Source organism: Papio anubis, chromosome 15 (genome assembly GCF_008728515.1).
Source record: "Papio anubis isolate 15944 chromosome 15, Panubis1.0, whole genome shotgun sequence".
Taxonomy (NCBI): domain Eukaryota; kingdom Metazoa; phylum Chordata; class Mammalia; order Primates; family Cercopithecidae; genus Papio; species Papio anubis.
In genome coordinates, this window is record NC_044990.1 from 87,879,000 (window position 1) to 87,893,421 (window position 14,422).

Consider the following 14,422-nt stretch of genomic DNA (forward strand, 5'->3'; position numbering starts at 1 on the left):
AATAGCATCCAGCACATCATAAGGACTCTATGTTTTGTAAATAGAATATTCTTTTTCGTTGTTATAACACATTTGTTTTTCATAAATGTTGTTATCTGGCAGGTATTTTTTGGCTTCCAGAATAAAAGTTTTAAAATTAAAAGGTATCAAAGTATTTTTAGGAGCCTAGTTATTTCCTCAACTACTCCCGTTTAAACTCTAAAAGTAGATTGGCTTTACGTTAAACGGAGAATTCATACAGAAAAAATCTTCAGGACTGTATTCATTTCATAAATAATGTACTTTATTTTATTGCATATGGCTATTAAGGAGGGCATCCATGATCAATACAGACTAAATACAATGCACTATTCTAGTCCAGTTTATTCTCGTCTCCAGCAGCATCACATTGACCCCTATATACAGCGTGTACAGTGGAAGACAGAGCAAGATAAGTTAAGTCTCTTGTCATATCACAATAGCAAGAAATATATTTAACATCTTGATATCCAGAAACAATACGTACCCAAAAAGAAAACACTGTTTAATAACTGTTAAAGTTTATATAGCAAAAAATATTTTAAATTTAAGGTAAGTCAGGCAAAATGTACAAAGACCCAATATACATTGTGAAGTTTTAGCAAACATAACATTTATACATTTTGGTTCCATTCTGTAAACTAAATTAAAAATGTAAATATTGCATATGCCTTTTTTTGAAATGTACAGGATAGAGGAAAATTTAGTATATTATCATCTGTGTATTTTGCTTGTTTTAAGCTGCAGTATGAACATGAACCATCTGTATAGTGTCATGACTACTCTAAGGAGAGAGGGCGAGTTAAATATGCGTCAATACACCGCATTCAGCAGGGTCCATATTCAGTCCCTATCGTACCTGGGGGGAGTTACAAAGCAAATACCACCCATCGATGCCTATTCCCAAAACTAAATAAAAACTTCAGGATGTTTTATACATCTTAATAAAGTACATCATACACTGAAATTGACCTTCCAGCTAACATTGTATGGCCTAGGCGCTGCTGTGATGTATAATTTCAGAAAAGTAAAACCTTAAAAATGTTCAGGGAGATCACTTTACATTCAACTTTGTCTTGCAATACAATCCTCTGTTCTAAAGTTCAGCACGGAAGCAGGAAGACTTTTGCATTGCCATTAAATATATTTTTAAGACATTGAAATTTTTGGTCTTCCTCTAAAAAAGCCTCATTTTATTAATGCATTATTCTATAGTGATATATATCTATATATTTATATATATTTTTCTCAAAACAAAACAAAACGAAACCAACAACTTACATCTCCAATGAATTAGTGTAACCTCTCCATGACTATCAGAGAAGATAGGCACTGGGGAAGCCCCCACGGGAGGAGAGGTCGACAGCCCTCCAATTGAGTGTCGAGGGAGCAGAAAACGGCAGATCATTCTGCCGGTCAAGTTCAGCAGTTTTAGGTAACGTCTGCGAGAACTGCCACAACACTGGTATTTTCAGAATACTGAAAACATAAAACAAGGGTAGTCTTGTCAGGAATTTTTTCGACAAGTAACATGTACTGCGAGATTGCTTTTCTTCTTTTTCTTTTTCCATCAGCAACATAGGGGCTGGAATGCCTCTTTTTATCAGTTTCTTTCTTTCCTTTTCTTTTTTTCTTTTCGTTTTTTGTTCAGGGCAGCCTCACTGGTTGACATAATAACATTTTATTAAAGATAATACATTTTTTAAAAAATTAAATCTGCCACACCCGGACCACCCTGGAATTGCTAGCACACCTACAGGGATTTTTGGTTACAGAAAGGCATGCCCAAGATTCAGGAGAGCAGAGACATCTGAGCTTGTAAATAGAATAAAAGGCGTTTGCAATGTGAAGTACCTACATAAACATCTACATCGAGAAGATTAAACAAGTCTGTTAAAGGTAAAAAGAGATACTCATCCCCTTCCCAAAGCCCTTCCCTCCCACCCCCCCACTACCCAATACAGCTGATTTGTTTCAAAAGTAGGTTGCTTCAGTTACATATAGTAATTATTATTTTGTAATCCGTCTTTAAAGTCCAATCCCAAATTTCACTTCCATCGAGAAATGTCAGTCCCACACTGGGCTCGGTGTGGACGTAAACATGGCAGGTACCTGCACTGGAATCCAACAAGCAGCTGTCTACTTGGACCATTTCACTAAGGCCGAGGACTGCGCTCCAGACACACAGCGCAGGGGCTACTACAGGAGGTCCTGTTGGACCCCTGCCACGGAAATCCGGCTTTACCTTGAACTGAGGTAGGACTGTGGTCGTTTTGAGTGTAAGCCAGTAAATACCAGATTTTACCACTTTCATAGGTGTGGGTGCACTCTCCTAGCATGCTGAGGGTTACATCTGCTTTGCCAAAAGGAAAAGAAGAAATTAAGACACCGGCCACAATTTAAGAAGGCCAATGAAAACATCCAATTTTCTTGAGAATAACTTCTTCAGCTAATTTTGTTAAAACAAAACAAAACAAAACAAAACGCAAACAGCACAATGACGAATGCCCCATCCGGGAACAAGGGAGAGAGGCAGGTGACCTTGCCTTGTTGGTGCCTCATCTAACAGAGTCCACAGATGTTTCCAAACATAGTCATTGCTCAGATCCAAAAGAAAACTGTAAGCAGCTTCGGGCTGAAACAATGCTGAGCATCTTCTTTTAATGACATTCTCTGACGTGTGACATCCTGGTGATAAAGCCAGACAGATCTTCACTCTGAAAAAGGAAGGAGGGAAGTTAGCAGAGATCCTCAGGAGAAAAGAGCAATCTCTGGAGTTCCAGAAAAAGCCCCTCTAACCCACGGCTAAGACCTGGGTTATTTTCATAAACTGATGCCCTTTGAGAAAGAAACACGTATTCATTCTGTTTTCCAGAAGTGAGTTCGGTGGGAAAACTTGAGTTTTCCTGGAAGCAGAGCTGTTAGGTTCACGGTGAGTTGTCTATACAGTGAGGTTCATGTTTTCAATTTAAGAAAAATATTCACACGTTTTTGTGAATCATTCTGTCGAACAAGATAGAAAAAGAAAGGCCAGTTCCCAGGTGCCACTGCGTGTCTGTGTGATGGAATGACCCCTTTAACTCCTTAGGCCTTGATGCTCCCTGTGTTGTGTGGGACACACAGAATCCACTACCCTCCTCCCAGGGCTGCAGAGATGAAAAACCATGACACACGTTACAATGCTCTGTAAACTATGTTTATCCTACAAATGTGCATTATGTTATGAAAGTGGAATAACTAAGAACTCCACACTTCTGTCCTCAGAAAACTTCCAACTGGATCATCCATCTCTTTCTGAACGTGCCCAGCAATGGAAGGCTCCTGCACTGCCTCACGTGTGGTTGCATAACCCTCAACATCAGGAAAGGGTTATTTTTATCCACTCAACTTTCATATGTTCCAGTTTAGGTAATTTACCCTTTCGCTGTGCTCAGAGGGGACAGGGACTGAGGACACTTGGCCAGATCTAACTGCTTCCTCCCTTCCAGGATGAGGGATCAAAATTCTTTAACCTTTCTCAATTTCCAGGGTTTTAGGCCTATTTTTACTTGATATATTCCTTCTTCAAGGGACAGAACAAATTGGAAGATTTTGACCTTTCACAGCGTGTTGTTTTTTTCCTTCGAAGCTTCTTGGCTTTTTAACCAAAATGACATACTGTTCATTTTGATCACTCAGTTCCATGATGGTGAGCACTGCTTTGCTCTCAAACAGGTACATTTCCTTCCTTTGCAGATGCATTTATACAAACTGCATTTCTGGACACTCTTCTAAAATCATTTAGAATTTTGATCCTAGACTCTTTACCATACTCCCTGACTTACTTTTTTGTGAATCAAATTCTTTTCTATCCATCTTCAGTTTAGAAGACTGAACTCAACAAGACAGAAACTTCCAGTGTGCCCTGAAGCTGAGTGAGTCCCTCAAAACCACATCTCCTTAGGAACTCGAGGCACTACGCTCTATAGCCCCCCAAAAGCTTTACAGAAAAAATACTTGTCAATATACAAGGTATACATTTTTAAATTCCCTACAATGCGACATTCTGAGGCTGTTTTTACTCTATCTTATTTATCATTATTATTTTTTAAGATGGAGCCTCATTCTGTCACCCAGGCTGGAGTGCCGTGGCATGATCTTGGCTCACTGCAACCTTCGCCTCCCAGGTTTGAGCAATGTTCGTGTCTCAGCCTCCTGAGTAGCTGGGATTACAGGTGCATGCCACCATGCCTGACTCATTTTTATATTTTTAGTAGAGATGGGGTTTCACCATGCTGGCCAGGCTGGTCTTGAACTCCTGACCTCAGGTGATCCACCCACTTAGGCCTCCCAAAGTGTTGGGATTACAGGAGTGGGTCACCGCGGCCGGCCTATCTTACTATTTTTATAAAGCTTATGTCCATTAGAAATTTAATAAGTAAACAATGTTCTGCCAATGAACCTTAACAGAATTAATTTCTTCCTAAGTAAAGATCTGTCTTTGAGTTATCTGATTCATTATTGTTGTGATTTTCAATCCCAGGAGACTTCAGTGAGAATCTAACTGTATCCCCTAAAAAAAGCAGGCATTTGCTAACATACACCTTGGCTTGTAATTCACTCTAAAATGAGCTTGCATTTTGTCCCCGAGGCCCTGATTTGGGAAGAATCCCATGGCCACCATAAAGCAGGTAACTGAGAGTCTGCAAATCCATTGACAGAAAGATTTCTAATCAATTGCTTATTTTATTTTGACACTAACAATTAGCTAAATGTGGGTGAATTATCTCATGTTAACTCTAAGTCTGTTATTTTGAAAACAACTAAACAAGTAAGTTCTTCAGCTTCTCAAACTTAAGTACTTTGTCATATAAATGGCAGATAAATTATTGCTGAAAAAAATCACTTTCCATTTTCATTTGTGATTTCATGAGGCCACTGACATTTTCATTGTTTTTTTAGGATGCTGTATCGCTGTAAAACTCAACTCTTATCATTACATCTCTTTGTGAGCTCTAATTAAGTTGAACATGTAATTTTATTTTTTGGAAGTAGAATATAGTTATCGAAACGTTAATTTCTAAGCATTAGCATTATGCAAGAAAAGAGCTGATAAATGGCAAGGAAATAATTCATCCATGCGTTTATTCATGCAATGACCTTTCAACAATTTTCTTTTTTTAATTCTACGCTGGTGCAGGGCCTCACTGATAACTTGGAGGAAGATGGCTGACAAAAAGAAAAGGGTAAGGGGAAAGGGAAGGGCAAGGGGAAGGGGAAGAGGAAGGGGAAGGAAAGGAAAAAAAAGGAAAGGAAAAAAAAAGAGGGAGGGGAAGGGGAAGAGGAGAGAGAAGGGGAAGAGGAAGGGGAAGGAGAAGGGAGGAAGGAAGGGTTATTACAGGAAGATGAACCTATTAATGGCACACCCAAAGGACGCAAGAGAGCTGAGGTGAGGGAGATCAGAAATAGGATGACCACCTGCTCAGAGCCAGTCATGGGGGTGTCAGCTGTGCAGCGTTTCACATCTTCTGCATGCACACACGTGTTACCAGAGCAAGCACAACGTGCATGTGTCTCACCTAGCCTATCTCCTGTTAGGTTAAAATACAATCGCTTTCTACGACCGCCTCCTTTCACGGTAAAGCAAGAACTGTGGTCTGGGTGTGCTCAGCGGGCACAGGCCTGTGTTCCTGCCCCTCAGCACCCTGCCTCTCACAGACCTGCTTGTTTAGACATCCCCCCACCCCAGGAGGCCACGGCTGATTCCAGGTGACCCTTAGAGATGCTTGGAAGCACTCACAGTGATTTAAACAGAATTAACCAGCAGAAACAATCCTTTGTGGAGGTGCAAAAGGGCAGTGAGGAAAAGGCTGGAGCACACCTCAGACTGGACCCTGCCCGCCGCAGCAGAGGAACTGGGATACAACGGAGACCTAAGAAGCATCAGTACTAAGAATGCATGGTGGAAAAAAGGGATCTTTTTTGAAACCCAAAGTATAGTTTTTATTCATTTGTTAGAGAAAGAAGGCTTAAGACAGAAGCCATCTGCCTGAACTGATGTCTCAAATACCTTTTTCCAATTGAGCCGGTGGTAGAATCTTTGCCACGCATACTATTAAAGACCCCACAGGCATAGGCCTAAAATGATTAACACGGGCAATGGCTCAGGAGGGCTCTCTGTAGTTCACACACAGCTTTCAGACAGCAAACACCAAGAGCTAGTGCCCCTGGTTGAAGCCACCACGGAAACACGATACCTGCCATCCACCTTACAGCCACCCACTCATCAGTGACACTCCCCTACCCAAGGAAGAAGAAAGCTGGAAAACACTCTTGTAGATTCAAACCTAGGAATGAGAGTAAACGTTTGCCTTTATAGTCATTTACTTTCAAAGTAACCGAAGTTATCCCTCACCCTGTAAATCGGCCTGGTTCATCCCGACTAGGGAAAAAAAATACACCAACAATTTTCTAACACTAATCATCTGACATCCTCAAGCTTTACATATGATCAAACTTCAGGCTTCCTGAAGATGAGATTCCAACAAAAATTTATTTATTGTATTATCTGTGTTAATTTTAGTAGAAGCAAAGAATTATTAATTTTGTGGCTGTTCTACCCTGAACATTCACTAAGAAAGGAGACATTTTCAGAAATCATCAGCTGTAATGGCAAAACCAAAAAGAAAACAGTAAGACTCACGTGTTGCTCATGAACCCAATGACAGAACACCACACACCAGTTCTGCCACTACAGGTAACGTATATAAAAAAATGTAAACTTACTGACACTCACTGAATTTGTCACACCATTCATTACACACTGTACTACTCTGTCCCTTAGACGTTGCTTTGTAAAGAAATCCATCCACAGACGTATCCATGTAGAGTTATTTGAGCAAATAAACAAAATCAACAAACAAAAACCCTTTGAGCAGAGATGAGAGTTGTTCCACAGGACCTGTCATGCAGTGTGGCCACTCCGCATCTCCTTTCTGCTGTCGCTTGTGACAGATGACATTCATACGTGGGATACAGTCCCCTGTGCCACTCACCATAATGCCCTGCAGATGGGCAATAATTCCTCCCCTTTTCTCCTCCACTTGAAAGAGCAATCAGAATGCAAATGAAGGAGAGCTGTCAGTAAAAGCTCCACCTTCAAACTGCTCAACTTGCCTCTCCCAAAAGAGAGAAAGGAGAAAACGAATCACTAGAAAACATTGTGATTAAAGGAGGAAAGCTTCCTTATAATATATGGAACAATGTCCCAACAATGACATGTCATGCGGAGCTGGACACCATGACTGCAATCACATTACAGAAAACTGAAGTGGGCATGGAGCCTAGAACATGTTGGAAATAAGGTCAATTTGCTCCAGCCAATAACATCAGGTAGCATTTTAGGCACACGGTCTGACTCACCAATCCTTTTTCTTCATGATTTCTCATGACAATTTGGGTTTGGACATGTTTGCCTCCAACGTCACATTTCCAAGTTCAAAATCCAGGATATACACCGGGGTCATGGCAGCTCTGTCCAGGGAGGCCCTAGTCCTCTCTGCAGATAGGCTGTGGGACATGGGGCCTCACAGGCCTTTGGGGAGCAACACTGGACCGCCCAGGGGCCAGATTCATGGAGTAGATACAGATGCTTTCACATTTTCAGCCATAGCTGAATTAGGAGTGTTACAAATACTGATGTGCTTGACAAAATGAAACCATACACTTCTTAAAATTAAAATTTGTATTTCTAGTAGCAAATGTGATTCAGAAAGCAATGAAACCTTCCATGAGCTCAAACATATCATACAGGTCCATCTCAGTGCCCAGTTTCACCCTTTTATGTTAAACACAGAATTACGAGGGAAAATTAACTTTTCAGTTGCAGGAGCAATTCTGAGAAAAAAGAAAAAAAACAACCCCGATAATTTAGTATCTCCAGACTTTACTAAAGCAAGACACTCTTAAGAATACGGAAAAAAAAAAAAGTGAGGTTGGGTATGATAACAAAAGCCAGAGATTCTAGGAAAAACGGTTACTTGAACTTTTCTTTTAAATTGGAAAAAAAATAACTTAAAAGGGAAATATGGAAGAATAAGTTTCCCATGACAAACAGGGGCAATAACTTGCTTTCCAGTCCTCCTTGACAAAGACTGACAACATTCTTTTCTATGAGCTCATCACTTCCACTGACAATTAAAATCATTTCATTTTGAATGCTTGTTAGTAAAAAGATTCCTAATATCAAGTTGCAACTTGATGTTAATGACACAATATGAAACAGGATGAGACAATCTGGGTGTCTCACAGGCTGGGTTTAGTAAAAGGTATCTTCCCCCTTTAACTCCTGTTTAGTCCTTCACATAAGACCCGATCTTAATCATCCCAAACTAGGAAAATCAGGCCTCCTACACTTTTACCTACTGCACTTCAAATTCCCTCTACACATTCAACTTTCCTACACAGGAGCCTGTATAAATTTTACAGTGCACGGCTACAGCAGATTGTATAACACAGAACGTACATGGTTCTTTTCTGAATGTTATTGTTAAAAACCCTGCCATGTGCACGATGTGAGCTATTCGTCTATGGCAAGAATTGCCCACTGCTCCTGCAGCAGCCGCCAGTGCCATACGAGAAACAGTATTGATGATTCTTCCGCACAAACACCTGAGACACAAGAAGTCCCAAGAATTGCGGGTGGACCCTTTCTTTTAAATTACGAAATGTTAGACCCTTTTTTAGTTAAAACCCAGACCAGGAAGCATAAACAACTTGCTAAAGCCTCCCCGGCGGTCTGTGGAAGAGCAGAGTCCTCAGTTTCTCCCAGAACACTTTCCTCTTTGCTCCCCTTTGGTGAAAATGAGATGGGTGGGAACGGGGCAGGAGCAGAGACACCTGCAACTGTCAACTGGGGCCCCAGAGTGTCAACTTCCACACTGAACCACTAGCTCTTTATAAAACTCTCCTCGAAGGACATTAAACAGCACACTAGCATGTCACACAATTCAGTGAAGCCTGTGAGTCGATGTGGGTGTGCTCCACGGTCTGTCTTCCTTGCCAGGCGATGCCCAGGCCCTGCCTTCTCACCTCCCTGTCCCCAGCACCTGGCACCCTGCTGGTCAGATCCTTAGTAAAGCTTATAGGTATTAAACTGAAGCAAAAACCCCATGTGGTTCATGCCATTTCTCACAGGCAGAAATGCTCAAGCAGTTTTCAAAAGAGAACAAAGCTTTAGGACTGCGTGAGACCCAGACGAAAAGAAAACCCTTTCCAGCCCACTCGGAGAGTGACGTTCTAAGCAGAGGTAAGTAAAGTAAGGCCAGATCCGGCTTGCCTGTCTCTGCAAATAAAGTTTTATTGGAACGCAGCCATGCTCATGCATTTACATATGGCTGATTTCACACCGTAAGTAGAATGGAGCAGTTGTGACAGAGACTGCGTGGCAATGAACCTTCACTACCTGACCTTTCACAGAAAGTTTGTTAACCCTTCAAGGAGCACAGGAACATGGCAACCTTTACTAAGAAAGACAATGCAAAGAAAAACAGGCAAAATTTGTCAGAATAACACCATATATTTCCATCTGTGTGTTATACTGGGAAACTAATTGATACCCCTTTGAAAATCATCTGCAAGCTTACGTACTTTAGAAATGCAATACTGTCTACTAAAAACCACACTATCCTGTTACAGACTCTACTGAAAAAGAGGACGCACATCACAAAATCATTTATGAAGCCAGCACACTTTTGGAATGAATTTCTCTTAGCTACCGCTGTTCTATTTGATTTTTCACTCATAATCTAATCATTGCTAAATACATCCTACACTAGCATTCCTCCTTTAACAAAAGTAAAGGTTTACATGTGAGATCTGCAATTCATAAAGGGTCCAAATCTTTTCTTTCTTGGGTCATTTGAGAATGTGAATGTAAGCATTATGCTTCTGCCCTAACAGTATTTGGGCCAAGCGATATAATGTGCATTAAAATTGCAAATAGCCGATGAACGATGTAATTCTTTTCTCAGATTTAACACGCTTCTACGTATGGTTTTTTTACTAATCTAAAAAATTTTATGTACACCGTAACAATGTTTATATTGTTTATATATGAAATTATAAAACCTAATTATATTTTTGCTACCAAATTAAGGGAATGTAGAATATTTATTTATTCAAAATATATCCATCTCCAAATAGCCTGTTGTTATATATCAATTCAACTGGACCTTTCTTCTACTTCAAAAGCTTAAATAACTGTAGGTAAATCCCCCCTTCCCGGTCTATAACATCTAGGTGATACAGGATTTCAGCTTTGTCTCTCTGGGGACAAATTCACCTATCTAATTTCAAAGCCTCATAAGAATGACCATGTAGCCTTTAACTGAGCATCTACTACAGTCAAGGTTGAAGGGTCAAATCCTACTTAGTCACTGAAGTGCAGGCTTTCTTTGTAGAGATCAAAGTACCCATTCTTCCTAATCAGCCATATCAGAAACATCCTGCTTTTCCCCAGGACCCTGGAAATGACTCCATGCCACCATCTCTGTGCTTTAAACTACATGCCATTCCCACGACTCTCAGGACACTGGTGTGAAAGGCACTGTGGCCACACCACAGCCAGGCCCCCAGGGTTGGCATCTCGGAACCACCTCTTACCAGCTGTGTAATCTCTACAGCTATGTCTCTAAGTCTGCTCCCTCTTATGAAGATGGGGGCACTACCTCTCCCACCCTGAATTCTCCAGTGGAGTCACAGGGAATATGGCGAATGAGATTTCATGTATAAAATATATAAATAATACAAAAATATGTATGTTCATTCATAAAGAAACACATGCTACTAGCACAACTGGCATTTTGTGGTTGGCTTCCCTTTGCTTTCTTTGTGCACCTTCAAATAATGTATACATGTAACCACATGCTGTGTTCTCAACTACAGACTTCTTAAGACCAGGCAGCCCTGTGCTGCCAGGGAAAGACCGGCTCCTCCCACCCTCCTGTTCTGGCTAATTTGCGGAGAGCCACGGTGGTGTCTCCCAGTGCACTTGTCATCACAGTTCTTCCTCGTTCAAAATTGTATTCGTGAATGGTATCACGAACAACCACAACTGCAAGCAGCAAATAAACAACTGCCGAATGCACAAAAACAATGGCAAATAGCTCCCAGAATAAAATGAACGAACCTGTTTTAAGTGGACAGAAGTGGAACAGAAGTAGAATTGTTTTTCTGGGGGTAACTCTAGGCCATTTAAAGCTGCAAAGAGTGCCTTTGCCTAGCTGCTTTCTTCACGTCCTGAGGACAGGACAAAACGCCCAGGAAGGGGTCGCACATGTCTACCACGCAGGCAGCTGCCCGTAGAGAACACGAATCCCTCACCATATCACAGACATGCCAAGCACACACAATGCATCATCAATAGGCTGGACTCCGCCTGGTCCCGGCCATCGGGGGATAGTACTTCCCTTCTCTCTGCTCTATACCAAAAGGTGCACTAAAATGCAGGCCGACATTTAAATTCCTCTGCCACAAATGACAGAGATTTACATCTAAATAAAGCACTATTTATTGAAATTTCAGTAATGCAAAATGGAAAATGCCAAGTTACCAACTATATAAGTTCATTTACTGAAGAAGCAAATAAAACAAGACAGCAGCAGCTGATCACCAGGCCTTGCCCAGGGATGTGGAGACAGAGGAAATCCATGTCTTTGGTTCCTCCTCCCCACCAAGCATGTAGCTATCCCAACCTCACCCACCTTGGCTCTGACTCCCCCGCATGTGACCGATTGGCAGTGAAACAGTGCACAAGTCATATTAAGTTACTGCACATGCCCTTTCAGCCAAAATGCCAAAGTGTCTATAAAGTTACTCAAAAACTTAAGTCTAAGCAGAGGAAACATACATTCTTTAGCCTCCGTAGAACCTAAAATGGCAAAGATCTTGAAGACATTTTCAAATGCTCACGGGCTGGGAGGAGCCTCACACACCAGAGGACCTAGATCCCCGAAACGCTTTGACTGGGGACATGGAGGGAGGTTTGGATGAGCGGGCAGCCTAGAAACGTGGGCCCCAACTTCTCCTGGAGGGTCCAGCAGGGCACCCTGAGTCACCAGCAGTTGGATTCAGAGTGAGGACAGGCCCCTTGCTCCTGCTTCGCAGGCCCAGGGACAGAGGCCAGAGGCTGTGCAGGTCAGTGTGCACCCTGGCTCCTGCCCAGGTGGGCCACACTGGGAATGCGGCCACAAACACATCTCCTTTCCAGCAAGGAGGAGGAGGTGTGGAAGAAGAAAATACCTGGAAATGTAAAGATTCCATTTCCCAAATTGCCAGAAGTTTGGGAAGGGGAGAAACGATCAATTAATGATAAAAAAAAACATTTCTTACATGAAAAGGAAGTTGGACTGTGTGTGATGATTGACACAGTCACATTTCCAGGTTTCCCAAGGCTGTGCCTGAGTTCCTTTACGGCCTTTAAGAATGAATTTAAGAGAGACATACCTTTCTAACCATCTTGTTAGTAACCAAGGTGACAAAACTCAGGATCAAGCAGATGTACACAAAATAGACAATAGTTCTATCCTGTGTGTTACAGATTTAATGCCTCCTCTTCCTGGAGAGCATCACGCAGTGATATTCCATCCTGGAAAATCAGCTCGACCATTTTCCTTTTTTTTTTTTTTTTTCAGATGGAGTCTCACACTGTTGCCCAGGCTGGAGTTCAGTGGCGTGATCTCGGCTCACTGCAACCTCCGCCTCCTGGGTTCTAGTGATTCTCCTGCCTCAGGCTCCCAAGCAGCTGGGACTACAGGCATGCGCCACCACACCTGGCTAATTTTTGTATTTTTAGTAGAGACGGGGTTTCATCATATTGGCCAGGCAGGTCTCAAACTCCTGACCTCGTGATCCACCCGCCTTGGTCTCCCAAAGTGCTGGGATTATAGGTGTGAGCCACTGTGCCTGGCCCAGCTCGACCACTTAAACATTTCCAGTTACATGATTTTGTGACATTCAATATATATGAAATTCCTATAAAATAATTGTTATTCCTCTCATTTTGCTTAGAGAATGATGGGCCATTTTATAATTTCTACTTGGAAGGAATAACTAGCAACACAGTTCAAGCAGATAATTCAAGAATGAGGTCCTCTTTCACCATTAGTTTTCTACATATTTCAGGAAAAGTAAGTCAAATTGAGCCTAAATTCTAAAGATAGACCTAACGCTCCACCACGTTTTTAAAATTATGCAGGCTACAAATAACTGCACACAGTTGGCTGGAGCCCATTTATTAAACGTGCACTTTCCTCACCAGCAGGCTAAGAGGACATCAGGGCGCCCGTCCACACCGAGCTCTCACCTTCCCCAAGCTCTTACACCCTCAGCAAAACCCATGCCCTCAGCTCTTTCCTGTGAAGCCAGGATCTCTATCAAATGGAATAATACATTGGAATAACACATTTTCTGCACAGTTTTTCTAATTTCTATAATTTTCATTTCCAAGTTAACTGAAGAGTGAAATTGATTTGTTTGATAAGCCGATAGTTAGCAGGTCCTACAGTTAACCGTAATGCACGGGTCACCCCGCCTCAAGGCAAGAGTTCAAAATAAGCGGATTCAGCGTTTAGTTTGTCAGAGGGAAAGCCTTTGTCTTTTTTTTTAAAAATGAAGCCTCTGTGTTACCCAGAAGATACAGAATCAGGCAGGAGCCAGGCTTGCCAGGACCACATCATCTTCTCTACAGACTGGGAAAGTTTTCTCCAACAGCAGGAGCCAGGCTCTACGGCGGGGCAGGCATATATGTGGCCTACCATCTTCGGGCCTCAGACTTTCCATTAAAAAACAGGGATAGGCCGGGCGCGGTGGCTCAAGCCTGTAATCCCAGCACTTTGGGAGGCCGAGATGGGCGGATCACGAGGTCAGGAGATCGAGACCATCCTGGCGAACACAGTGAAACCCCGTCTCTACTAAGAAATACAAAAAATAGCCGGACGAGGTGGCGGCGCCTGTAGTCCCAGCTACTCGGGAGGCTGAGGCCGGAGAATGGCGTGAACCCGGGAGGCGGAGCTTGCAGTGAGCTGAGATCCGGCCACTGCACTCCAGCCTGGGCTACAGAGCGAGACTCCGTCTCAAAAAAAAAAAAAAAAAAAAAAAAAAAAAAAACAAAAAACAGGGATAACAACAAGATCCAACCCTATGCATAGGTTATCGGGATTCAACACCATTTTTAAATGTCTTAAAATTATAAGGTACGCTACGAACGTAAGTTTTTAGAATAAGGCATGTCATTCCATGATTACAGACATGCGCTTTCGTTCTGCAGTTGATCCTGGAAGCATGTCCCAGTGGTTTCCCCAACCTCAGTGACAGCTCAGTGTCTTCATGCCACTAGATCACTACTAGGTCCTTTCCAATTTTACAT

General features: G+C 42.1%; 1 protein-coding gene across 1 annotated transcript in view; it reads right to left on the minus strand.

Moving 5' to 3' along the window:
- Positions 1-261: 261 nt before the first annotated feature.
- Positions 262-14,422, minus strand: part of IRS2 (insulin receptor substrate 2) — a 31,317-nt gene continuing 17,156 nt past the window's right edge. Inside the window, exon 2 of the mRNA XM_021929442.2 lies at positions 262-2,735. Within this exon, the coding sequence (XP_021785134.2) occupies positions 2,731-2,735 (5 nt within the window). The 3' untranslated portion in view covers positions 262-2,730. The remainder of the gene's footprint in view (positions 2,736-14,422) is intronic.